This window comes from Quercus robur, chromosome 11 (assembly GCF_932294415.1).
Source record: "Quercus robur chromosome 11, dhQueRobu3.1, whole genome shotgun sequence".
NCBI classification, from domain to species: Eukaryota; Viridiplantae; Streptophyta; class Magnoliopsida; order Fagales; family Fagaceae; genus Quercus; species Quercus robur.
This window is the reverse complement of record NC_065544.1, coordinates 12,998,410-13,026,039: the sequence shown is the minus strand read 5'-3', so window position 1 is coordinate 13,026,039 and position 27,630 is coordinate 12,998,410. Positions and strand designations below refer to the sequence as shown.

The following is a 27,630-nucleotide window of genomic DNA, read 5'->3' as shown; positions in this document are numbered from 1 at the left end:
GGAGTACATAACATATTAAGTAAAAAAGAATAAGTAAATATTTTATAAAAATTACACCTCAATCTAAATCTACTCAACATTGGTAAACGTGGCAAAATGTGCGGGTCGGGTTCGGGTTCGGGTCGGGTCAAAACGGGTCACGGGTCAAAACGGGTCATTTTTAAACGGGTCAATCGGGTTACGGGTCAAACGGGTTGCAGGTCAAACGGGTCGGGTCAAAACGGGTCTGACCCGTTTTGCCATGTCTAGTTTAACCCGAAACAATCATAATAAAAGCCACTAATTGGCCCGCATGTTACACCTGTTCAGCCCAAAGCAAACGTAACAAAAGCCATCCGTTTCTCACACCGAAAGGGTTTTAAAGTTACAGAGACGGTTTGCTGAAAGAGGAAAAACACAAAAGAACAAAGAGAGACAGAGAGATTTCGTAAACTGCAGAAGAACAAAGATTGAAAGAGAGATCAAAAACATTACAAAAGAGAGATCGAAAACAAATGAAGAACAAAGATCGACAAAGAGATAAATTTCAGGGCAGCCATCACCGTCATGCAATCGGAACCGTTACCGGTGAAGGTTTTCTTTATTCTTTTTAAAATTACATGATAAATATGATTTTGTATTTGATTGTTTCGATTTAGGCATTTGGGTTAGATTTGGTTTTGTTCAAGGTTATAAGATTAAATTTGGTTTATGGGTAGGGTATATGTGTTGCTTTGGATTTATTTAACTCTCTCTTGGATTCAATTGTAGATTTCATTTGTAAATGATTGATTTCAATTTCAAATCTATGTAATAAAAAATTAAAGGGTTTTTCTTAAACTTTTCTTTTTCTAGGTTTGTAGGTGGAAAGGCAAATCCTTGGAAGCAATGCAAGTCTGATTAAAAGCGGTACTACCAGCTATAGTTTCCACTCTATTGGAACCATCACTGGTAATTTTTTTTTTAATTGAATATTAAATATGCTTTATGCTTGAATTGGTTTGATTCTTAGGTACCTGGATTAGAATTTATTTTGTTTTCATTTAGGTATTTGGGTTAGGATTTATTTTTTCTATATGTTTTTGGGTTAGATTTGATTAGTTTATATTAGATTTCCTTTTCACTGTACAAGGGACGTTAAAAGGCAGCAAGAGAGAGAAGAGCAAGAAAAAAAAATTGCAGACACAGAAGGTACAAGCTATGAGAGGCTTCAGTTCAACTTTGAAGTTAACAAAGAAGACAGAAGGGTTTTTCTTGATATGATATGAAATTTAGTCTCTTTCTCTCTTTATCTCTTTTTTTTTTTTTTTTTTTTTTTTCAAAATTTTTTCGTGCTCTTTGTTCAGTTCTAAATTTTGGATATCATAGTTTTTTACTGCGCAAATGTTAATGTTTTATTATTTATTGGCATTGTTTTAGGCACTTACGAAATATCTTCAGCCTACAATTCAAATGCTATCAGGTACTAGATCTCTTGGAGATAGCAAAAGATATCACTATCTTACTCTTTTTCATAACAATCACGACTCCAAAGTCAAAACAGGGCAACGTTTTTGCCAAACAAACTTCTACTTCTCTTATTGTGTATGCTGTGTTTATATTCAATAGTTACTTTAATTAATTTCTTCTAAAGAAAAACCCATACAATATATCCCCTTTTTTTAAGTGGGCTAGGTTAGTATGATTTCTAGAGAGAGGAATATGCCAATATGTCTATTTTTTTAATGCAAATCTCTTTTTCTCTCCTTGGAAGACTGACAATCACTATTTGGTTTCTCTATCCCAAAAAACTATATATATAAAAAAAGTTATTTTTGTACTCGAATAAATGCATGAATGTGTGACGAAACCCAAATACCTAAATGCTTTGGTATCTTTGTATCTATTTTATTGTTAGTTTCTATCACTCATACGGTTGAATTGTTTTGGAACATTGTGCACTGATCTTAATTTCACTGAATTTTGCATATAAACTCATGTTGCTATTGCATATAACCTCATGTTTAAGTTGTTTTTCATATTAATAAGTAGTGTGGTACTCAATTAAGGTAGATCAAGATGTTTTATCATATTTAGGTGGGGGCAGACTCATTACATGACTTTGAGTGTCCATATTCAGAATTAGCAACATATGTGCACCTTGACGGTAAGTGTGAACTATAATATGTTGACATTTACTGGCTGTGTTAATGGTTGAATGATGAAATTTAAGTGGGGAGAAACTAGCAATGATGAACACTGGAGTGGAGGATTTTTTTTTTAAATGTATTTGAACAATGATAATTGGTATCAACTGTTTAGCGCACATTTTTCATAACTAAAACTTTTTGTTTTTTCTTTCGTACATGCCTGCTTTTTGCTTCCTTTTAAAGGTTACAAGATGCTATATGGGATGGATGTTGTCTACAAGAGTGAAGTAGAAGGATATCTTCCTTTATTGTTTTGGGATGTTATTCTATTGGGTCAAATATTTATAAATTTTACCATTTACCTAGAGATGGTGTCTTTAGGAAAAGTCTTTAAAAATCTCATCCACAATCCATCTGTTTCGAAGTTATTTTCTTAGAACAATGCTCACTCCTAAATCAATGTATATATATTCTTGATTCTTGATATGCAGAGTATTAACAAATTAACTGTTTTTAAATGGATAACATTAGAACTTCGTTTTGATCCAGTTTAGTCTTAGTGTCCTATGAGCATTCAACGTTACAACCTTATACCCAATTCATGACATGCATGTGTTTGCGCTTGCACCCAATTAGTGACCAACAAATTGGATAATTTATGATATAATAATCCTTTGAGTTTTATAGAGTGCAACTCAATGCATCATTTTATGTTTTATGCTAATGCTATTTTTTTGTGAATATATATATATTTAAAATTTTGCTAGGTCTTAATTGCTACTTAGAGCCAAAGTAGTTGAAAAAAAAGGTAGAGACAAATAAGATAATGAATATTGGAGAAATTGAGAAAAGTGCAAATATTATCAAGGTCCTAATGAAATAGGAGTTGATGGAAAAGGACAATGGTAGGAAGCATCAAGAAATTGAAAACCAAATGTACACAGCTCAAGGAAAGAGCAAGGCAATGCAGATTTATATTGGTACCAGCTCTTATCTTTTAATGATTGGTATTGAGAAAAAATCTATAATAAAAGACTTGGTTAGGCCTACCATAGCCACTTTCTTTGCACTTACATAGGCTTGGACATTTGATCTTGAGGGACCAATTTTTAGTTTCAATCAATGCAAGTACAAAATAAGGATTGGTTTTAAGGGATCTATTTCTTTCTCCCCCCTACCTCAAGATATATTTTTTGTTCGACTTTGTATTCTTGGAATTAATTGTCCTCTTTGCAATATAAATTGGGGAGTTACAATAAGAATCCTATAATGGTGATGAGGTGTTTTGTATTTTCCTCATTATGTTTCATTTGAATATATTTCATGCATAAACACAAATTAAGATGGATTTTATAATGTCCTAAAACAATAAAAAATAAAGTTTAAAAAAAAAAATAGGGAAGTTTGTTTTCTTTTTGTTTTTTTCTTTTTCTCTTTGTCTTTTTGTTTCTTTCAATTCATTTTTTTTTTTTACTCAGGGTACTGAGTTTGTGGTTTGCATGTTTAAGGAAACACAAGCTCGGGAAAATCAAATCTTCAACTTTATTAGTTGTGGTGCAAAATACTAAACTGAAGGGGGAACAGCCACCGGGTAATGAATATCAAACCCTTCTTCTGTATCTAAAGAGGTACTAACTAACTTTGTTTATTCATTTTTTTATGTTGTTTGGTAATGGTTTTTTTGCTAATCAGAGTAGTTTGTTTGTTTTGGTTTGATTTCTTTATTGGTTAAGATATTTACTGACTCACACCGTTTCTATAATTTATAACTTAGTCTTGCATCATACGGGTACAATGATGAAAACATATGTCACATTACATTTAAAAATTTCCATGCGCTGGTACATCTGCAAGCTCATTACTTGCTCTATATAATACCTTTCTAAATAGGCTCAACTATTCAAGTAGTTGGTTGCAATCCCTCGGTGCTTTTACTTAGTTGTGCTTATTTTGTCTTGGGTGTAATTTTTGGGTGGTTTCATGTTGCAAAACATTCATCTCATTCCCATTTGGAACAAGCAAACTATGTGTTTGATAAAATGTCTTACTCACTTTTGCAAGTTCAAGTCAACTTCACACAAACACTAATGTTATAGCTAAGTTAATTATGCCATACATTTGACTTCCAAATTTCATTTTCTCATGTTCATTAATGGTTTAATGTTGTGTCTATGGAGGGCTACAGTACAATTACAATTCCAATGTCACATGCAGCCAACTGGTTTCAATGTCTGCTTTGACCATACAGAAGCTGCCAATGCAATTGTTGCGTCCAAAGTACTCTTTACTAACAGTGACAAAGTGAGGTTTGCGGGGCTGTTTTTCTCTTTCCTTTCTCAATTCCTCTAATAGTATTTGAAGAAATCCTTGAACCAAATTTCCCCTACCTCCGTCCAAAAATTTCTGCCTTTGCAAAATTGTTAAGATGGACATGCAATTTATATTGGAGTTACACGCGCCAAATGTGTGACACATGCAAATTAAGGAGATGTTTTATTAGTTAGTTAGTGCCAAGAACTTACAAATCTTTATTCTTATTTTAATTAGAATGTAATAATGCTGGATTTTTAATGGATTGTAGCGTTTGGGTAGTAATGAGCTTGAGGGAGGGCATCCATTTTATTATACTAACAGTTCATAGAGAACACATATATGGCTCATTGATCTTACTTTCCTAACATTTTTTTTCCTCATAGATAGAGCTTAAATTTTTATAAGCAAAACTAATTAAGTTTTGTGTTATTTCAATATTGCATAGCATGGGGTAAGTTTGTCTAATTCCCATTATTTGTCCAAAATTTTATGGAGACTTTGTGGTTGAATGAGTTTCAAGATTCTAATTTTAATAAGCTGGGTGTTGTTTTTATGTGTTTTAATTCAAGTTGTGACCAAACGATAATTGGAAAAAAATTTCTCCTAATTTTAATGGTTTGGTTGCAGGAAAAATGAGCAATGCATTTATGCTTCAATGTAGCACGGGCGTCATAATCTGCAAATCATAAACCTAGGTGAATTCTATTCCATATTCCCTTTGGTGGAAGAATTGACTGGATCAGTAAAATACTAATGTTTTGGCATGCCTTATGAACTCCTTTTTTCTTTTAGGTGAATATTGATATTGGGACTGGTATAGTAAGCAATTCTAATTGAATATTTAACTGCAATTATTAGAATTGGAAAAAATGTGTGTATGTGTATGTGTTGATCATCCTTATGTTTGGTTTATTGCTTTACCATGAAGCTGCAATTTATATTAGACACACTTAATTTTGAAAGTGTCTAATATAATACTTATTAAACAAAGTATAGAAAAAATGGAGACATACAATGTAAGCCCACTTCCCCCTCCACATATGAACCAACTAGAAATTCTCAAACTCAATAAAAGTATGACAATCCTGCTTACCTAACAAGTCTCTTGCATAAGCAACTATGGTGTACAATTAAATAATGTGTTATGGTGTACAATTAAATAATGTGCCAAGAAAAAGAGATATTTTAAAACTTGAAAAAAGCAAAGTTACTATCCATTATTGTTCTTATTATCACAATTTGTTTGTCACTAATGAATAATTATTTGAATGATAATATATACTTTCTTTTACTTTTCGAGAGAAGTTCCGGGGCAATGCAAGATGGACTCAAGGGATTCCTTGGGCTAACACTTAATTGAAATGGCCAGTACAAGTTATATCCCATGAAGAAGTACTCCAATGTATATAGTTTTAGGTATTGGACACTATATGCTTAAATATACTATGTTATTAAATAAAGTTCATTAATATAAAGTTCATTAATATGTTAAACGATCCCGTGCATTGCGCGGGTTAAACACTAGTATATATATAAAAGCAAAGACCATATGTCGGAGTGCATGAGATCCTGCCAAGTGACATCTAATTTTGCATTGTGCATTTTTTTTTTTTTTACCTCTTTCATTAAGTGTTTTTACTGTTATGCAAAAGTTCATATTAACTTATTTTCTTGTTAGCTTATTAATGTCCCATTAATTTACTAAACTTACACCATACCTTTCTCTATTCTTCATGTCTTTTAGCACACCCACCATTTTAGTATTTTAAAAAAAGCAAAAAAATAATAATTAAGGACTAATAATAATAACTAACCAGATAAGGCCTTGAAGAAATATAGAGAGACACAAAAATGTTGTGAATTGTTATATAAAATGCACTGTGTCACTATATATTACAAAAAAAAAAAAAAAAAAAAAAAAAAAAAAAAAAAAACGTAAGACTGACAAAACATTTGAAAGAGAGAGAAAGAGGAATCTAAGGGGTCACTGCCTTTGTTATACAGGCCACCCACTACCATCAAGACACCGAAACAACTACGGGTTATTTTTTTCCTTTTTCTTTTCAAAATTAGTGGCTTAAATATGATTTAGGTTTACAAATATAAAAATTAACATGAGCATGAACATGAATGTAGATTTCTATTCATTTTCTTGAAGAAAAAATATACTTACAAAAAATTCCAAACTTTATTAAGTAAAGAAGAATCAAGTTATAGATAGCAAAATCAACAAACCAAAAATTTTAGGAGACTAAGAGGAGCCATTACTCATTTGAAACAACTCAAAATACTCAAGGACAAAAAAAAAAAACCATCCACTCCACACATCCATTGCAACTACTTTAGCTCAAGGAAAATAATATATATAAATATATATATATATATATATATATATCTTTTTTTTTTATTTAGAAATAATTACAGTTCTATGCTAACCCCGCAACTTGAACATTTTCTCCTTGACTCCCACAATTTGAAAATTTTCTCCCTTAAACCCAAGACACTTTGTGTATGGGGAGGTGTCAATTCAGTTACATGGCCCTCGACATATATATATCTCATTCAACAAATATAGAACTTCCTTTAAAAAAAAAAATTTAATATGTTTATCATAATTAAGGGAAATCCTAATGGGTACTTCACTTGAGCATATGTGAAAAAGGCATATACATACCGCAAATGGCAAAGGAGAAAGAAAAAGTTGCTAATCTCTTTTAATATGGTTAATTGTTTTGCCTCAATTAGTCACCCAAACAACATACCGCTTATTCATTCCACAACCACAAATGATAATGCAGCATTGGCCATCGGTAATTGCTAATCTGAAAGTATAGATTTTTTTAATAGCTCTACCTTCGTTTCTTTTGGCTAATATGTATTTATCAAATCAAAATCAAACCACAAAAATCATATAAAATCACCAAATTAGAGTTTAAAATTATAATTAAATTTTTAAAAGAAATGTAGGCACAATTGCACAAAAATTCCATGTAACTAAGTCATACTTAGGAATATTGGACCCTTTTTCCTTTGTATAAATAGGGGGTCCCAATGGGATAAGGGGGCTAACAATTTTCTCTCCAAAACATTTATTGTAGGAACATAAAAGTTTTCCATCGTAGACTTTTCACGCTTAAAGAACATGACTTGCCAACTAATCAACCTATAGTTTTTAGTACCTACAGCAATTTCACAACATCAAGAACAAACCCCAGTGTATACAGTGTCAAATTCCATAGTCTCCTATTACATCAAATGAGTGTTTAATTTTTCTCGCAAAGTATTGAATAGTAAAGCTTCTGGGCCATAGTCTCAACTACAATTCTCAATCATGTTGGACTTGGATGACACCTTTCCATAATGTATCATAATGAGATGCAGAAAAAATTTGGAGTGTACACAACATTTAGTATGGATGGGAAGAAATTTCATCCTATTCCAATTGGTTAGGTCAATAAGGGACCTATTCCAATTTAATGATCTTGGAATTTTGTATACAAGTAATAATCAAGGAAACTTCCACCTAAAAGTCGGACTTTTGGCAAGAGAGAAAATTGATGTCTAGACAAATCAAGCCAACCAAAATGGACCATATTCTTAATTTCTTATCTTGATTTGTTCCATGTACAAGATTTACAATCAATGCTTGGTGTATAAAAGTTGAACACCTTATCTAAAGTTCATCCTTTGAAAGTTTGAGAAAAAATTCATTTAAACCAACACAATATATAAATTATAAAGGAATCAAAGAAAAATTGTCAAAAATAATGAAAATTTAATTTGTGCTTAAATTCTTATAAGGATGAACACAATAACAATATCCTTTTTTATTTATTTATTTAAATAAAGATTAAAAAAAAAAATCTATGCTTAAATTCTTATAAGGATGAACACAATAGCAATATCCTTAAAAAAAAAAAAAGATAAAAAAAATCTATGCTTATTTTGTATGTATGATAAAGTCCTATCACAAAGTTTTTTTAGACTCATGCTGATTAGTGATTAGGAGTTATAAAGGAATAATCATCAATATATATATATATATATATATATATATATATATATAAAGCAAAGATTTCATGTGGGAGTGCATGAGGTCTTGCCAAGTAACGCTCTAATTTTGCATTTAGCATTTTTTTTTTTTTATCTCTTTCATTAAGCTTTTTTTTTTTGTTACCCAAAAGTTCATATTAACTTATTTTACTGTTAGCTTATTAATGTCTCATTAATTTACTAAACTTATACCACACCTTTCTCTATTCTTCATGTCTTTTAGCACACCCACTATTTTAGTATTTTTAAAAAAGCAAAAAAAAAAAAAAATTAAAGACTAATAGTAATAACTAACCAGATAAGACCTTGAAGAAAGATAGAGATACACAAAAATGTTGTGGATTTTTGTATAAAACGCACTGTTTCACTATATATTACCAAAATAAAAAACCTGAAACTGACAAAACATTTGAAAGAGAGAGAAAGAGGAATCTAAGGGGTCACTGCCTTTGTTATACAGGCCACCCACTACCATCAAGACACCGAAACAACTACGGGTTTTTTTTTTCATTTTTCTTTTCAAAATTAGTGGCTTAAATATGATTTAGGTTTACAAATATAGAAATTAACATGAGCATGAACATGAAGGTAGATTTCTATTCATTTTCTTGAAGAAAAAATATACTTACAAAAAATTCCAAACTTTATTAAGTAAAGAAGAATCAAGTTATAGATAGCAAAATCAACAAACCAAAAATTTTAGGAGACTAAAAGGAGCCATTACTCATTTGAAACAACCCAAAATACTCAAGGACTAAAAAAAAAAACCATCCACTCCACACATCCATTGCAACTACTTTAGCTCAAGGAAAATAATATATATAAATATATAAATATATATATATATATATCTTTTTTTTTTATTTAGAAATAATTACAGTTCTATGCTAACCCCGCAACTTGAACCTTGTTGAGGTCTAAAAAGGATCATAGTGAAGGAAGCCCAAAAGAATAAGTCAAGCCCAAAAGGATAAGTCAAGCCCAAAAGGAAAAATCAAGCTAAGCCCAAAGTAACAGATGCAGGAAACCCATGAAAGAATAAAAAAGCCCAGGGGATCCTGAAGCCCAGACAAAGAATCATCCAAAAAAGAGGATCACGGCAAGGGATAAGAAGCAAGGATCCTCAGGAACCTTCAAGAGGCGCAGATCCTTTCAGGCACAAAGACAAAGGAAGACTAGGACAGCTCGATAGAAAAAGACAGAAGAAGGAAACAAGAAACAAAAGCAGAAAAAAAACACAAACGGCAGTAGAACCCAGCGACCTCTCATGGCACAGACAGAAAAAGCCTCGAGGAACCAAAACGGAGAAGCATAGAAGAAAGAAAGATAACAAGTGGCTTTCAAAATGGCAAAGCAGGATTCCGCCCGGATGGGAAAGAAAAGGGAAAAGTGGAAAACGCCAAAAACGGGGATGCCGAGAAGGGCATACCTCAGCACATCCCAAAGAAGATGGTCAACTAGGAACTTTCAAAAGAATCAGAGCTGAAAGAAGGAAAGAATGAGAAAAAACGGAAATAGGACTTACCAAGATGATGGATACAGGATGTGCTCTGTTTGCAAAAGGGTAAAACAGAGGAACCAACGGTTCCCCGGGAGGACCAAAAACTCCATTATAAAAGGGGAGGATTTTCAGTAGGAAGAATATCATAACAGAGTCATTAGAACTCTGTAAAATTTAAGAAAAACAGAGGAATGTCTCTCGGTATCCCAAAAACAGCCACTATCGCACATACTTGGATTCAAAAGGATTCAAACTTTGCAAGTCTTAGAGGCTTTAATAGCCATCAAATTCTGTAATTTTTGAGCTTATTTGAACCTTGTATCACATCTTAATGAGCACATTTGTAATCCACAATCAAGAAAAATAATGAAATATCTCATATTGATTTGAGAATTTCTAACAATTACTTTGCATATTTCTTTAATGCTTCTTGCTACTCAATACATATCTATTCTTGCTTGTAAAGCTGAGTCCCTGCCCAAGCAAAGCCACTCAGACTTGAGTTCCAAATCCCACAAGTCTTGTGCAAAAGCATAAGTCTGTGAGAATTGGGGCCAGGATCCTCGTGGCTGAATCATTCTTATGAAATTCATTTACATATATGTATATGTATTAATATATATATATATATATATATATATATATGTATATATATATCCTAATCTAAGAAACTAACAATTATTTGAAGATATGTGCATTGTATAGTTGTTCTTGTGTAGGACCTATAGAGGTAAAAGGAAAGGACAAAACTTCATTGCATAACAAGCTTGGAGAAAGATTGTATAATGCACAGAACCAGAGATTCTGGGTTCTTACAGGCCTAATACGCCCCGGGATCCCACAACAGTACGTCCCAGGATCCCACGATAGTACGCCCGGGGAGGAATCGCATTTTTGCCTTGAGGAGATTTATGTGACTTGCGCACAACTTGGTTCGTAATCAGCCCCCATTTAGCTGTGGTGAACCAAGCCCAGTTCACCAAAACACAACTATTTGGCCCAGGATCCTTGGGCCTGTGTGCTAAAGAAAAAAGCACTTTCACATTTTGGCGACTCCACTGGGGACTGGGAAAAAGGAGAGGGAAAAAGTAGTCCCTTCGCAAGCATGGCTCCAAAGCTAGGAAACACCTAGAGGAAGGAAAGTTCCTCTTAGTGCATTTAACATCAAGATCCCAAAAGTGTGGGTTCCTCCAACGAACGTTCTACCGAGAGACTCTATATGGAATTTTGGGGAATTTCCCAACACAAGATAAGTTTTATGCGTTATTATTTTCTCTACTTTACAATTTAAACATAATAGATCATTGCCCTGCTTTTTAAAAGAAAAACAGGGGGTCATGTAGTAATATTTAAACAATCATAATGTTGTCTCATTGCTTTAAAGAAAAATGGAGAAGTGAACAAATAAAATATATTGATGAAATGAAGATTGTATGAGCTACATAATAGAGAAATGGCCCCACATTTGGGGGCTAATGTATTCTTTCTTTTTTTTTAAAAAATTCATGATATTGCTTCATTTGTTTAAAAAGAAAAAGAAGAAAGAGAAGTAAGTGAATCAGAGAGATTTGATGAAATGTAAATTACATAGCAAAGCAATTTCCTCACGTTGTGGGGCTAAATAATTTTGCAGCAACTTGATAATAATATCATATGGCGCAGGTTAACAAAATGGACAAGTTCCTTGGCTCCACCCACGGGTTTAGCAAAGTGGAGTAGTTCCATGATCCCAGTAAAGCCTTGGAGATCCTTGATCCCAGCAAAGCCTAAGAAATCCTTGGTCCCAACAAATCTGAGGAGATCCTTTATTCCAGCAAGGCTGAGTACATCCTTAATTCCAGCAAAGTCTAGGAGATCCTTAACTCCAGGAAAGCAAAGCCTGGGAGATCCTTAATCCCAACAAAGCTGAGGAGATCCTTGATCCCAACAAAACTGAGGAGATCCTTTATTCCAGTAAGGCTGAGTACATCTTTAATTCCAGCAAAGTCTAGGAGATCCTTAACTTCAGGAAAGTAAAGCCTGGGAGATCCTTGATCCCAACAAAGTTGAGGAGATCCTTAATTCCAGCAAGGCTAAGTACACCCTCAATTTCAGCAAAGCCTAAAAGATCGTTAGTTCTAGCAATGGCGAAGTATTTCCACGAATCCAGCAAAGTAAAATGGTTGTAAAAAAAAAATAGAGGCATCCGAAAAATGGATAGAAGTTCCATAATAGCATCAAGAGAAGGTGGATCAAGCATGATTCAACAACCGCCTCATGTCTTGGGGGCTAAAGCCTATTATGTAGTGGACCTAAATATATTTTGAAGAAAATCAATAGAAACACTATATTGCAAGTCAGCAGCAAAATCAACATTATTGAAAACTCAACAACTATACAGTGCATCTATCATCTCTTGCAGCTCAATGATTGGGCTCACCCATGGAAATTACAAGATTTGGAGATACAGAGACCACTGAAGAACACCTACAACTAGCTCTAAAAGGCCAACCACAGCATCACAAGTATTGTCTGATCTTCTCAATATACCATTAGCACGTGAAAGAGGGATTGAATGGGAAGCTCATAAAAGTTGCTGCCAATCTTAGTCCTTTCATCCAGCACATAGTAAACTTTGTGGAAAATATACTTTATGATGAATCGGCTCCAGCTGAAGAATATCTCATTGTTAGGATCCCGGGGGGCTCCCATATCTGGGATCTCGGGGGCTCCTATCGCAGAAGAAGAAGAAACCTGGAGGGAAAGCAGAATATTGCTTATGAAGGCACGCGGGACCTGAATGTAGCCTACAAGAGGATCTCGGACCACCATTTTACATGATAGCCCAGGAAGAGATCCTGGAGGAACCTGGGGATACGATGAGTCAAAATTTCCCATTTCCAGGATCCCGAGGGGTTCCCATCCTAGAAGAAGGAAGCAATGCCCATGGTTTGAGGGATCCCTTGGACAGAAAAAGAAAGAAGGAGGAAGGCTAATATACTGTTTACGAAGATCCTGGAGAAACTTACAGATATGAAAAGGAAGACATAAATCCTACCAAAGGAAAAACTAGAAGAGGTGAACTTGGGGGCTGACGCAAGGAACCCAGGGCCCATCCTAATCAGCAGTCAGTACAGAAAAAAGAGCAACTGGTGGAGCTATTGAAAAAATATGAAGATTTATTGGCGTGAACTCCTTCAAATTAAATAAGGCACGTCCAAAGGATAAATTTCCTTTGCCTAACATTGATCTCCTCATAGATCCAACTAAGGCAACAACAATATCAACCATGAAGAGGCATACCACGATCAGGGAACTCAAGAGCTTCTTAGAAAGAGTTTCTTACATTAGGAAGTTCATTAGGAAGTTCACACCAAGACCAACCTTGGTCATTAATGGACTATCCAAATTGTTGAAAAAGGAGAATGTTTTTATATGGGGAGTTGAGCAATCAAATGTCTTTCATAAAACTTCAACAGATCATGAGTCATTTGCCTACTATATGGGTACTAGTCCATGGCAAAATCACTATTGTTGTACCTGGGATCTTGATCCCAAGCATACAAAGCATTGAAGGACACTGAAATGAGGTATCCCAACATAGAAAGGGCGTGTATGGCAGTCATGCATCTCAACAACTGAATCATTACTTTTCATCCCACCAAATCCTATTGGTGACAAGCTCTCATCCAATAAAAGCCCTCCTCAATCAACTCCTGCAATCTTGAAGAGTAGCTCGGTGCTTAATATTAATTTCCCAATACAACATAGGTCTGAAGGATCCCCAGAGCTATCAAGAGCTAAGCTGTAACAAACTCACTGACCCAGTTCCCCAAAGATGAGAAATACCTATTAAAGGAGAAGATCTCTAAAAAAGTAGTAGCGGCAGAGATCCTTGTAAAGAAACAGACTATGAGGTTTGTGAAGACAGCCTTCAACGAGCATGCCTAGAGGAAGTCATCCTCTTCCAGGATCCCCGTAAGAAGATCCCCCACTTGAAGAAAACACCATGACAGAATCATCTTGGTGGAGCTCCTGGCCATCAGTCCACCAGTGAGAGCAACCTTAGATGACTCATAAAAGAAGATTATTTCCATAAAGGATTTGTTCACAACTAAGAGAGGATATTTTAGAAGATCTTCGGAGAAGAAAACAAATCCTCAACCCTTTAAAGAAAAGAAAAGAAATCAGTTCAGTGAGCCCACTTGAAAACGAGGGGCTATGAAGGAACTTTTTCTGAAGAACGAAAAATTCAATGAGCAAAACAAAAATTTTCCAAGTGGCATGGCCTAGGACTTGGGAAAAGGCAAATTTTCCATGTACCTAGCCAAGAACTTGAGCAGAACAGAATTTTTTCCAAGTAACATGGCCTAGGACTTGGGAAAAGGCAAATTTTCCATATACCTAGCCCAGGACTTGATCAAAACAGAAATTTTCCAAGTAGCATGGCCTAGGACTTGGGAAAGGGCAAATTTTCCATGTACCTAGCTTAGGACTTGATCAAAAAAAAAAAGAAATTGTCCAAGTGACATGGCCTAGGACTTGGGAAAGGAAAAAATTTTCCATGTACCTAGCCCAGGACTTGACCAAAACAGATTTTTCCAAGTGGCATGGCCTAGGACTTGGGAAAGGGCAAATTTTCCATGTACCTATCCCAGGACTTGATCAAAAAAAAAAAAATTTTTTTTCCAAGTGGCATGGCCTAGGACTTGGGAAAGGAAAAAACCTGTTAAAGTTCATGAACTGGGACCGTATCTGAAAAAAAAAATAATAGGAAAGGATACTAGTGTACCCAGTTCAGTACTTGCATAATAGATTACCGGGTACCTGGACCAAAACTTACAGTGAAGCCTGTGGAAACCATGGTCCAGGACTCAGGAAAGAAAAGAAAAAAGTTATAGGAAAGAAAAGGCAATATATCGAAGAGAAAGGCAGATTCACATACTAAGAAATGAGAAGCAGTTTTTTGAAACACAGAAAAAAAGAAACAAAGAGTAGAGCAATGTTCAAAAAAGAAAAACTTATACAACCCCAAATTGTTTATGTAAATCTAAAATAAGCTAAGGAATGAGGCCAGCCAACAGGGAGGCATCCAGAGGAATAACAGGCACAGTCAAAGCAGAAAGGATCCTCTACCGCTTGACCTTCAAGTCTTGTAGAACCTTGTGAGCATGAGCCAAAGCTTCCTCAGCAACAGCTATCTCAATGTCTATACTCTTGGATGATTGCCTCTGAAACAGCGTATGGGCCAACAGACGCAAGTGATCCAACAAAAAAGACAAATTGAACTTGGCCTCTAGAAGGTCTTGGACCACCCCTCTCCACTCTAGAAGTTTTTCTTCAGACAAAGAATCTACAGAAGAATTCCTCAGGGAAACCAGCACAACACATAGCAATTCCATCAAAATATTGCCTAGAAAAATGCCTCCCCTGAAGCCACTGGTGAAATCCCCGTGACTCTTGAGCAGACTCTCTAACAGCGGCAGGCCTTCAACAGGAACAGAGAAGCGCAGGAAATTGCCATAAGAAGACCCAAAAACATGGAAATGGCTGGCAGGAAGACTGTTAAATTCCAAGAGATCAAAGCGAGCCAGGAAGGAGGAAAGCCTTGAATCAAGATCTGAGGCAGCCACTTTCGAGGCGTCCCCCATCACTGTGTCACCACTTGCAGAGACAGGAGGACTTGCAGCCTTTCGCTCTGGATGAAGGTTAGCAACTTGAACGGGTCTCACAATTCCTTCAGGGATAACAGGCTCAGAATCTGCAAAGCCTGTATCGATATTCAAAAAAAGAAAAAGAAAAAGGAAGAACAGATTTATTCTTAAAAAAAAAAAAAAAAAAAAAAAAAAAAAAAAAAAAAAAAAAGAGAAAAGGGGAGAAAGAAGGACAAACCAGTGCCGGCTTCTTGGGGTAAAGCCTCCTCTTCCTGATCCCCTGACTTCCCCGAGGATTCTGGGAAAGAACATAAGGCAAGTTGAAGAAATGGTGAAGAACCAATGGCAAAGTGGCTAAAGGAAGGAATAGATGCAGGGGACTTCGCCATAAAAAAAAATAAAAATAAAAATAAAAATAAAATAAAAAAAAAAGAAGGGTGAAGGGAAGGAAATAAAGGAAATAAAGGAAAAGGAAACACAATGGGGGCAGCTCGCACTCACCTTCTGAGTTTTCTGATTCTAAAGAAGAGGCAACACTAGGAGCGGATTTCTCACTGGTTTGACCTAAAAGGAGAAGGAAAAGGAGGAACTCAAAAAAAAAAAAAAAAAAAACTGGAAAAGAAAATAGAGATCTAACGCTATTTCAAGGAAACAAGGCTTACCTGTTTGTTTAGATAAATGAGTGTCTCCCAAAACGCCTTTATCTGACAAGGTTTGAGGAAACACAGTCCTGATAGGACTAGGAGTGCGTTCAAGATGGGGACTTTGAGATGAAGGGATCCTAGAGGCTTTGGGATCCTGAGAATCCTGGGAACCTTGCATCGGTTGCCCGGTTTCCCCAGCCAGACCACCAGTAGAGGGCTCCTCCCCCACAGTAGGAAAAACAACAGAAAGAGCTGTGACAATTTCCTCTCCCAGAGCCTTGCCAGTCATAGGAGGGGATACCTCCACCTAAAGGAAGAAGAAGAAAAGGCAGTGCCAAGTAAAAAATGGGGAAATGCTAACAACACAATGTCAGAACAAAAAAAAAAGGGGGGGGGGGGAACACACGTACCACGTCGTCACCAGAAGATTGGCTTTTACCCTTCTTGTGATCAGACTTGCGCTTGGACTGCAAAGGAAACCACCACTCGTCAGCAAAATAGAAATAAGTGCAACAAGGTGAACAAATGAAAAAGAGGGAAGAAGGAAAGAAGTCTTGCCCTTCTCTCTCTCTCTACAGATTCTCTGGAAGTCTTTTGCTTACTACGAGTACGCCCAGAGGGTCCTAAAGGAGGCTGGGATACAAAACCAGAGGATCCTAAAGAACCATGGACTGAAGCAGTCACAGGAACCTGGGAGAAAGAAGACTCTACCTTGGTCTTCTTCCGGGTCCTTGAAGCCAAAGGTTCCCTGACATCCTTGCCTTCCTGAGATGCCAAGTGTGTTTGAGATTTCCCGGTTTTTCTTCTTTTTGTCTCAGAACCTATCTCCACACCCCTTGTACTTTCATCAACATCAACAGCTTTCATTTTCTTCGGCCTGACATCCTTACCTTTACTTGGAGCAGTGGCAGCACTTATCGTCTCCACTGCACCTTTCTTGATGGGCACTCCAGAGGAAGTGCCAATGATGAGACTATAACCCAGCCAAGTCTCAGGAAAATCCTATCCATAAGTCACCCAACCTCCCTTGGACGCATGCCACTCTGCAAACCCAGTCTTGCTGCTTGCAGCAGCAGAAACAATTCCAGCAGTAGGAAGGGATAAACGCCTATTGGATGTCGGAGCAGAAACAATGCTAAGATTCGGGGCTTCCCGAACTGTACCAGAGCCAACATAATCAACAAAAGACTTCTGTACTCTTCTCCAAAAACTGGTATAGCCACTAGAAGCAAAGACTCCTCTCTGGGAGTTAGGCACTGCAAATTGGGGGCTCCTCCATGACCAATAAGAAAAGGCCTGCAGCCTCAGGAAATGATCCAAAGAAGGAAGGGATGGCACCACGTCCTTAAAGACTGGAGGAATGTCCTGGTCAAAACCAAATTGTCGGAGCACCTGGTGTGCTGAATAATGAGTATATTTTGGGCCACTTGAAGAAGGCACAGGAAGCCAGGAGGGGCTAATGCAGGCAAGATAAGCCAGACTGCCCTCATCACCACGACGCAAGTCAAAGGTATTACCTGTAGAAGATAAAAAAGAAGACAATACAGAATCACACGCAAAGCCAGGGCCAAACTCACGAGGGGATCTCCAATGTAAGTTCCCTGCTTGGTCGAATAATTCCACAAGATTGAGACCACCACCTTTCAAGCTAATCCAACGAAAGATAATGGGAAAGGCATCAGTAGAATTGCCACAAAGACCCTTCACTATGTCGGGGGATCCTTGGAATTTGTCCTTCACAAATTTCAAATTCCTACACTTGGCCAAAGTAGCTGCAGAACGATCCCACATGAAAATCTGAAGGATAGCACAATGAAGAGATGAAGTAATCACATAACAAGAATCACCCTCAGTCTCATCTCCATGAAACCGGCCCACCTCACTTCCTTATCTTTCTCACGAGAGAGGGTCATCACCCATCTCCCCATTCTAGCCGGCTTACCACCAGAAGAGGCAGCACGACCACCAAAATGACCAAACAATTTATCTTCCACCACGAGATCCTCCCCAGAAAGGTTGATATCAAAGGGGCTCTCGTCACCAAACACCGGGAGGAGGAAGTTATTAACCACATCTTCCAAGGTGATCGTCAATTCACCAGCAGAAAAGAAAAAAGTATGAAGGGAAGGGCACCAACGACATACCAGATGCCTGAGCCCTTTGGCGTCTCTGAAGCCCTCAAGGTTTCTGGAAATAGCCACTGCCTTTAGGATACCGGCGCACTCCAAGCGACCCACAAACTCAGCATCAGACAGTTCCTTGTCTACCCATATAGGCCAGCCCTGAATCTTTCCCGGAACAAAATCAAAGAAGATAGGAACCGCCTCTCGAATTCCTTGTCTAATCTGAAGATCAAAATCTCTCTAGAGTCAGGAACCTGGGCGGAACCAGCGAAACCCGCTTGGCCAGAAAACATCCAAGCGTGAGGAGATGGAGGAGCCTCACCATGAGATACATGAAGGAAAAATGAACTGAGAGAATACCAAGGATCCCGTAAAGGGAAGGCCGGACGTTCGGTAATCTCGCGAGAATCGCTCGGAGCAGAACTAGAAGAACCTTCACCCTCAGAAGAACTGGGGGTACGCTCTCTCCTCTTTCGGGAAGAAGAAGAAGCCATTGGAACAACATGTACAATGAGAAGAAAGGAGATTGAAAGTGTGAAAAAGGGGAAGACCGGAGTAACAGAGAAAAAGAAAGAGAAACTCAAAGAATGAAAAACTCAGAGAAGCAAAGTGATAAGATGAAACGGCTACAATAAAGGCGCAAATAGCAGTTGGGGAAGACAGTTTATGGAAAGACGCGCCAGTTGCCAAAAAATTTAATTTGAAGAAGGGATTAATCAGCGGTTATTAATGAGAAGTAACGGGAAACGAGAAAAGTGGGTAGAGGAGTTTTACCTCAAATACTCAACTGCCACGTCCCGTGCAAAGAGGAAACTGCAAAAAAAAATAATGATTATAAGGGAACACGACACGCAAAAAGGAGGTGACCAAAAGCAGCAGAAAAGGGCCTGGATCCCAAGTAAAAAGGAAGGGAACCTAGTAGAAGTTGGAGAAGGGGATCCTACGAAAATCTTAGAAAATCTAAATCACTCACGCGTGGGTTTCAGGCAACCCACGAGCTCGGGGGGCTAAATGTTGAGGTCTAAAAAGGATCATAGTGAAGGAAGCCCAAAAGAATAAGTCAAGCCCAAAAGGATAAGTCAAGCCCAAAAGGAAAAATCAAGCTAAGCCCAAAGTAACAGATGCAGGAAACCCATGAAGGAATAAAAAAGCCCAGGGGATCCTGAAGCCCAGACAAAGAAGCATCCAAAAAAGAGGATCATGGCAAGGGAAAGAAGCAAGGATCCTCAGGAACCTTCAAGAGGCGCAGATCCCTTCAGGCACAAAGACAAAGGAAGACTAGGACAGCTCGATAGAAAAAGACAGAAGAAGGAAACAAGAAACAAAAGTAGAAAAAGAACACAAACGCCAGTAGAACCCAGCGACCTCTCATGGCACAGACAGAAAAAGCCTCGAGGAACCAAAACGGAGAAGCATAAAAGAAAGAATGATAACAAGTGGCTTTCAAAATGGCAAAGCAGGATTCCGCCCGGATGGGAAAGAAAAGGGAAAAGTGGAAAACGCCAGAAACGGGGATGCCGAGAAGGGCATACCTCAGCACATCCCAAAGAAGATGGCCAACCAGGAACTTTCAAAAGAATCAGAGCTGAAAGAAGGAAAGAATGAGGAAAAAAGGAAATGGGACTTACCAAGATGATGGATACAGGACGTGCTCTGTTTGCAAAAGGGTAAAACAGAGAAACCAACGGTTCCCCAGGAGGACCAAAAACTCCATTATAAAAGGGGAGGATTTTCAGTAGGAAGAATATAATAACAGAGTCATTAGAACTCTGTAAAATTTAAGAAAAACAGAGGAATGTCTCCCGGTATCCCAGAAACAGCCACTATAGCACATTCTTGGATTCAAAAGGATTCAAACTTTGCAAGTCTTAGAGGCTTGAATAGCCATCAAAGTCTGTAATTTTTGAGCTTATTTGAACCTTGTATCACGTCTTAATGAGCACATTTGTAATCCACAATCAAGAAAAATAATGAAATATCTCATATTGATTTGAGAATTTCTAACAATTACTTTGCATATTTCTTTACTGCTTCTTGCTACTCAATACATATATATTCTTGCTTGTAAAGCTGAGTCCCTACCCAAGCAAAGCCACTCAGACTTGAGTTCCAAATCCCACAAGTCTTGTGCAAAAGCATAAGTCTATGAGAATTGGGGCTAGGATCCTCGTGGCTGAATCATTCTTATGAAATTCATTTACATATATGTATATGTATTAATATATATATATATATATATATATATATATCCTAATCTACGAAACTAACAATTATTTGAAGATATGTGCATTGTATAGTTGTTCTTGTGTAGGACCTATAGAGGTAAAAGGAAAGGACAAAACTTCATTGCATAACAAGCATGGAGAAAGATTGTATAGTGCACAGAACCAGAGATTCTGGGTTCTTACAGGCCTAATACGCCCCGGGATCCCACGACAGTACGTCCCAGGATCCCACGATAGTACGCCCGGGGAGGAATCGCATTTTTGCCTTGAGGAGATTTATGTGACTTGCGCACAACTTGGTTCGTAATCAGCCCCCATTTAACTGCGGTGAACCAAGCCCAGTCCACCAAAACACAACTATTTGGCCCAGGATCCTTGGGCCTGTGTGCTAAAGAAAAAAGCACTCTCACAAACCTTTTCTCCTTGACTCCCACAATTTGAACATTTTCTCCCTTAAACCCAAGACACTTTGTGTATGGGGAGGTGCCAATTCAGTTACATGGCCCTCGACATATATATATCTCATTCAATAAATATAGAACTTCCTTTAAAAAAAAATTAATATGTTTATCATAATTAAGAGAAATCCTAATGGGTACTTCACTTGAGCATATGTGAAAAAGGCATATACATACCGCAAATGGCAAAGGAGAAAGAAAAAGTTGCTAATCTCTTCTAATATGGTTAATTGTTTTGCCTCAATTAGTCACCCAAACAACATACCACTTATTCATTCCACAACCACAAATGACAATGCAGCATTGGCCATCGGTAATTGCTAATCTGAAAGTATAGATTTTTTTAATAGCTCTACCTTCGTTTTTTTTGGCTAATATGTCTTTATCAAATCAAAATCAAACCACAAAAATCATATAAAATCACCAAATTAGAGTTTAAAATTATAATTAAATTTTTAAAAGAAATGTAGGCACAATTGCACAAAAATTCCATGTAACTAAGTCATACTTAGGAATATTGGACCCTTTTTCCTTTGTATAAATAGGGGGTCCCAATGGGATAAGGGGGCTAACAATTTTCTCTCCAAAACATTTATTGTAGGAACATAAAAGTTTTCCATCGTAGACTTTTCACGCTTAAAGAACATGACTTGCCAACTAATCAACCTATAATTTTTAGTACCTACAGCAATTTCACAACATCAAGAACAAACCCCAGTGTATACAGTGTCAAATTCCATAGTCTCCTATTACATCAAATGAGTGTTTAATTTTTCTCGCAAAGTATTGAATAGTAAAGCTTCTGGGCCATAGTCTCAACTACAATTCTCAATCATGTTGGACTTGGATGACACCTTTCCATAATGTATCATAATGAGATGCAGAAAAAATTTGGAGTGTACACAACATTTAGTATGGATGGGAAGAAATTTCATCCTATTCCAATTGGTTAGGTCAATAAGGGACCTATTCCAATTTAATGATCTTGGAATTTTGTATACAAGTAATAATCAAGGAAACTTCCACCTAAAAGTCGGACTTTTGGCAAGAGAGAAAATTGATGTCTAGACAAATCAAGCCAACCAAAATGGACCATATTCTTAATTTCTTATCTTGATTTGTTCCATGTACAAGATTTACAATCAATGCTTGGTGTATAAAAGTTGAACACCTTATCTAAAGTTCATCCTTTGAAAGTTTGAGAAAAAATTCATTTAAACCAACACAATATATAAATTATAAAGGAATCAAAGAAAAATTGTCAAAAATAATGAAAATTTAATTTGTGCTTAAATTCTTATAAGGATGAACACAATAACAATATCCTTATTTATTTATTTATTTAAATAAAGATTAAAAAAAAATCTATGCTTATTTTGTATGTATGATAAAGTCCTATCACAAAGTTTTTTTAGACTCATGCTAATTAGTGATTAGGAGTTATAAAGGAATAATCATCAATATATATATATATATATATAAACAAAGATTTCATGTGGGAGTGCATGAGGTCTTGCCAAGTAACGCTCTAATTTTGCATTTAGCATTTTTTTTTTTTACCTCTTTCATTAAGTTTTTTTTTTTGTTACCCAAAAGTTCATATTAACTTATTTTACTGTTAGCTTATTAATGTCTCATTAATTTACTAAACTTATACCACACCTTTCTCTATTCTTCATGTCTTTTAGCACACCCACTATTTTAGTATTTTTAAAAAAGCAAAAAAAAAAAAAATTAAAGACTAATGTAATAACTAACCAGATAAGGCCTTGAAGAAAGATAGAGATACACAAAAATGTTGTGGATTTTTGTATAAAACGCACTGTTTCACTATATATTACCAAAATAAAAAACCTGAAACTGACAAAACATTTGAAAGAGAGAGAAAGAGGAATCTAAGGGGTCACCGCCTTTGTTATAAAGACCACCCACTACCATCAAGACACCGAAACCCCTATGGGCTTTTTTTTTTTTTTTTCTTTTTAAAATTAGGGGTGGGTAATTTGGTTGGATAGTTTTTGTTTTGGATATATAAGTAGAGATAATATTTAGTGCACAATGTAAAATCATATTCTACCATGGTTCAATTTTAAATCATCTATAAGACACATGTATACACATTTGTCCAAACCATGTCATAATGTCGCACTATCGATAAGTGGAATACGGTCAGAGAGTTGGACAAACTTTCATTTCATGGGATGAAATATGTGAACACAACATAAATTAGTTGATTTTCATGGTCCTGTTACTCTTTTGCATTTATTTTTGGTTTCATGATTAAAAAAAAAAAAAAAAAAATCTTACCTTAAGAAGGGTACAAATATGCAATGAAGCTACTAAACTAATTTTTAATACCTTAAAATGTATATGTTTCTTTACTCTAATTTAGCTTACTTTTTCTTTATAATATATATACACAATATTATCCAAAACCATTTTACATAAAATATTACAAAATTATCCATGCATCGCACGGGCAACTTACTAGTTCTGTCAAAGGTTTTCCATCCTTCTATTTTCGCCCCAACCAAAATAAGAGCCTCTACAAATGTTAATCTCAAACATATTAAAAGTATTTGGCTTTACAAATGCATTGAAATTTTTTGGTCTCACTGACATAGCATTAGCATTTGAGATAGTGCTCGACTGGACCAATCATAACCCAAAAATACAGAGGATGGTGTCAAAATATATGAAACTCTACTTTTCCTTAGCTTTATGTCCCAGTATATAATCCTAATTTTCCTTCGGTGGATCAAAGATAGTGACTTTCCCCTCAATTATTGAGCAATACTGGGGCCTCCTTGCCTTTTTCTTTTGTCTTCACAGTAACCATTATTGAGGAGTACATGGGGTTGTTGTTAAAGTAGTAATTATTGAGCAGTGGAGCCGTTGTTCACATTTATCTGCTTATTTCTAAGTGGACTCTTGACTTTACATAACTAGCCAAGTCTTCCTTCTTCACAACCACTTTAATCTTCCTCCTCCAATATTTCAAACTACTCTCTATCAGCTAAGCTTGCGACGTTTTCTTTCATCTAACAAGAACAAATGGCCGATGCAATCCTCTATGGCGTTGTGCAGACGATCATTGAAAGCTTGGGCTCTTCCACTCTGAATCAGATTGGATCGATTTGGGGTGTCAACGATGAGCTCGAAAAAATGAAAAACACTATTTCCACCATTCAAGCTGTACTTGAGGATGCAGAGGAGCAGCAGGTCAAGAACCACCAAGTCAAGGACTGGCTCATGAAGCTCAGAGATGCAGCTTTTGATGCGGATGACTTGTTGAGCGAGTTCACCACTCATGTGTTGCAGCAAGAGGTGATGGATGGTCATAAAATTGTAAAGAAGGTACGCACTTTCCTTTCTAGTTCAAACCAACTTGTTTTTGGTAATGAGATGGCTGGCAAACTAAGTGCTATGAGGGAGAGGTTTAATGATATAGCAAAGGATAGGAACAATTTCCAATTGATAGAGCGTCCTTTAGAGACACGGGCTATGAGTAGGGAGAGGGAAACTCACTCGTTTGTACGTGACAAAGAAGTTATCGGGAGAGAGGAGGATAAGAAGGCCATCATAGGTCTATTGCAAGACTCTGATGTGAAAGCAGATGTTTCGTTCATATCCATAGTAGGAATTGGTGGGCTAGGGAAGACCACACTTGCTCAATATGTATACAATGATAAGATAGTCAAGGCTCATTTTGAATTGAAAATTTGGGTGTGTGTTTCTGAAGTATTTGACGTGAAAACAATTGTTGAAAATATAATTATATCCGCAACTAGAAAAAAACCTGAAAGCCTTATAATGGAACATTTGCAAATTGAACTTCGCGAAATTCTTAATCAAAAGATGTATTTACTTGTGTTGGATGATGTGTGGAATGAGAATGAAGAAACATGGGGTAAACTGAGAACTCTTTTGTTGGATGGTAAAAGGGGAAGTAAGGTGGTGATAACTACACGGACTAAATTGGTTGCACATATTACCAGCCCAATGTCACAATATTCTCTAAAGGGCCTGTCAGAGGATCAGTCTTGGTCATTATTGGAGCAAATGGCGTTTGAAGAAGGGCAAGAGACCATCAAGACTAACTTTAAAGCAATTGGTATGGATATAGTAAAGAAATGTAAGGGAGTGCCCCTTGCTATAAAGATAATAGGACGGGTCTTAAATCACAAAAAAACAGAAGCTGAATGGTCCTACATCAAGAATATTGAACTCACAAAGGTACCTAAGTTGAAAGATGGTATTATGCCGGTTTTAAAATTGAGTTACGATCATCTCCCACCACATTTGAAATGTTGTTTCGCATATTGTTCATTGTTTCCCAAAGATTATTTGATTGATAAGTTGACATTGATACAATTATGGATAGCACAAGGGTTTATCCAATCACCAGATGAGAACATACTATTAGTGGATGTTGCCGATGATTACTTCAAGGAGCTACTTTGGAGATCCTTCTTCCAAGAAGCAAAAGAAGATGAAGGCATGATTAGGGGGTTTAAAATGCATGATTTAATCCATGATCTTGCACAATATGTATCAGAGATTGATTGTACACTGGTTGATTCCAATGCAAAAAATGTGAAAGAAAAAGGACACCATCTATCGTTTCCATTTTACAATGTTTCATTCTTTGAGGAGAATTTAAGCAAGTTGGTTAAAGCAAACAAGATACGAACATTTATATTGGCGTACAATAATTGGGCCTATGGTCAGGGAATAATTAAAGAATCAACTCTCGAAAAACTTATTTCTAGTTTTAGATACTTGCGTGCATTAGACCTACATGGTTTAAATATGAAGATGTTGCCAGATACTATAGGTACTTTGATGTGTCTAAAGTACCTTGACCTTTCCTCTAATGATATTGAGGTTCTCCCTAGTTCAATTACAAAATTGGTGAATTTGCAAACATTAAAGCTCTGTCAGTGTGAAAAGCTTAGGGAGTTACCAAATACCATAGGTACTTTGATGCATCTAAAGTACCTTGACCTTTCCTCTAATGATATTGAGGTTCTCCCTAGTTCTATTACAAAATTGGTGAATTTGCAAACATTAAAGCTTTGCTTGTGTAAAAAGCTTAGGGAGTTACCGGTAGATATTCAAAAAATGGTCAGCCTCAAGCACCTTGACGTTTCCTCTAAAGATTTTAACTCTAATGATATTGAGGCTCTCCCGAGTTCTATTGCAAAATTGGTGAATTTGCAAACATTAAAACTCTGTAAGTGTAGAAAGCTTAGGGAGTTACCGGTAGATATTCAAAAATTGATCAGCCTCAAGCATCTTGACTTAGAAGATTGTGAGAATTTGACTCATATGCCACTTGGATTAGGGCAATTGACTTCTCTTCAAACATTAAACTTATTTGTTTTGAGTGAGGATCCTGTAGGTTCTTCCAAGCATTGCGGTGGGCCAGCGGAATTAAACAAGCTAAATGACTTGAGAGGAAAATTAGTGATTAAAAATTTGGCACGGGTGAAAGATGCCACCCCAGAATTCCAGGCTGCAAATTTGAAGGAGAAGCAACATCTCAGTGAGTTGAAATTAAGGTGGAATCCAGAGGGTGATGATGGTGTAGATGCCGGTGATGATGAAAATTCCATGGATAGCCTCCAACCACACGAAAGTTTAAAATCTTTGGAAGTGGACGGGTACATGGGTGTGAGAGTTTCAAGTTGGCTTTCATTCTTAACAAATCTCGTTGAATTAACTATACGCAATTGTAAGAAGTGCCAATATTTGCCACCGTTGTATCAACTCCCATCTCTCCGAGTACTTGGTATTTGGGGAATGGATGGTCTGGAGTACATGACAGACGGGGATATGAATGATGAGATATATGCTTCACTAGCATCACCATCAACATTTTTCCCATCCCTTGAGAGACTGATCCTCATTAACTGCCGAAATCTAAAGGGATGGTGGAGGAGTGTGGATAAGGGGAATGAGGCAACAACGACATCAACAATATCATCATCGACTAATCACTATCACCAACACATGTCGTACTTTCCACGTCTTTCTTTTTTTTATTTCTGGGATTGCCCTAAGATGACTTGCATGCCGCTATTTCCAAATCTTGAAAAACAGCTTTATTTGAGGAAGAGCAGTTTGAAGGCATTGGAAGAGACAATAAAGATGAATAATACGGGAGGAAGGGCTTCTTCATTTCCGTCCTCTTCCTCTTCCTTCTCCCCTCCTCTCTCCAAATTAAAGTATTTGAGTTTGAAGGAAATTGAGGAATTGGAGTCTCTGCCAGAGGAGTGGTTTAAAAACCTAACTTCTCTTGAGAGATTAGAGCTTGCGGACTGTCCCAATCTGACGTCACTTCCCGAAGGGATGAGTCACCTCACCTCTTTACATATCCTGAGAATTGCTAGATGTCCCCAATTAAGGCAAAGATGCAAGAAGGAAAATGGAGAGGATTGGGATAAGATTTCTCACATCCCAAATCTTATCATACCTTGAACTACTACATACGCTTCCCTGGTATGTTCTTCACTCTTCTCTGATTTTTTTTTTAAAAAAACTTATTTTATAATTTCTATAATTCCAGA

At 36.6% G+C, this 27,630-nt stretch overlaps 2 protein-coding genes across 23 annotated transcripts in view; both read left to right on the top strand.

Moving 5' to 3' along the window:
- Positions 1 to 303: 303 nt before the first annotated feature.
- On the top strand, positions 304 to 5,281 carry LOC126705692 (uncharacterized). Of its 17 annotated transcripts, none has more exons than XM_050404841.1 (7): positions 304 to 567; positions 843 to 930; positions 1,112 to 1,253; positions 1,399 to 1,441; positions 3,587 to 3,736; positions 4,323 to 4,409; positions 5,049 to 5,281. In XM_050404841.1, exons 3-7 carry the CDS (start codon positions 1,244 to 1,246, stop codon positions 5,080 to 5,082), a joined length of 324 nt encoding a protein of 107 aa, XP_050260798.1. In that variant the 5' UTR covers positions 304 to 567; positions 843 to 930; positions 1,112 to 1,243; the 3' UTR covers positions 5,083 to 5,281. The 17 variants fall into 17 exon arrangements, with proteins under 17 accessions (XP_050260798.1, XP_050260800.1, XP_050260802.1 ...); XM_050404843.1 differs by having other exon boundaries at positions 1,091 to 1,253; XM_050404845.1 differs by having other exon boundaries at positions 835 to 930; positions 3,617 to 3,736.
- Positions 5,282 to 23,953: 18,672 nt separating this feature from the next.
- Positions 23,954 to 27,630, top strand: part of LOC126705686 (disease resistance protein RGA2-like) — a 43,531-nt gene continuing 39,854 nt past the window's right edge. For 3 of the 6 annotated variants that reach the window (XR_007648400.1, XR_007648399.1, XR_007648396.1), the window contains exons 1-2: positions 23,955 to 25,895; positions 26,037 to 27,562. Coding sequence is in view for 1 of the 6 variants with exons in the window: in XM_050404831.1 (XP_050260788.1) it covers positions 24,113 to 25,895; positions 26,037 to 26,852 (2,599 nt within the window). In the remaining 5 variants the exon portion in view is untranslated. Of the gene's footprint in view, positions 25,896 to 26,036; positions 27,563 to 27,630 lie in introns of all 6 variants that reach the window. The other 3 variants (XR_007648397.1, XR_007648398.1, XM_050404831.1) reach the window with 2 other exon arrangements.

What these genes read in the sequence shown, in the direction of transcription:
- LOC126705692 (XM_050404841.1), top strand. An exon ending in TACAATTCAAATGCTATCAG is followed by an intron (nt 1,442 to 3,586) that starts GTACTAGATCTC and finishes TTTTTTACTCAG; the next exon opens with GGTACTGAGTTTGTGGTTTG. An exon ending in CTTCTTCTGTATCTAAAGAG is followed by an intron (nt 3,737 to 4,322) that starts GTACTAACTAAC and finishes TGTCACATGCAG; the next exon opens with CCAACTGGTTTCAATGTCTG.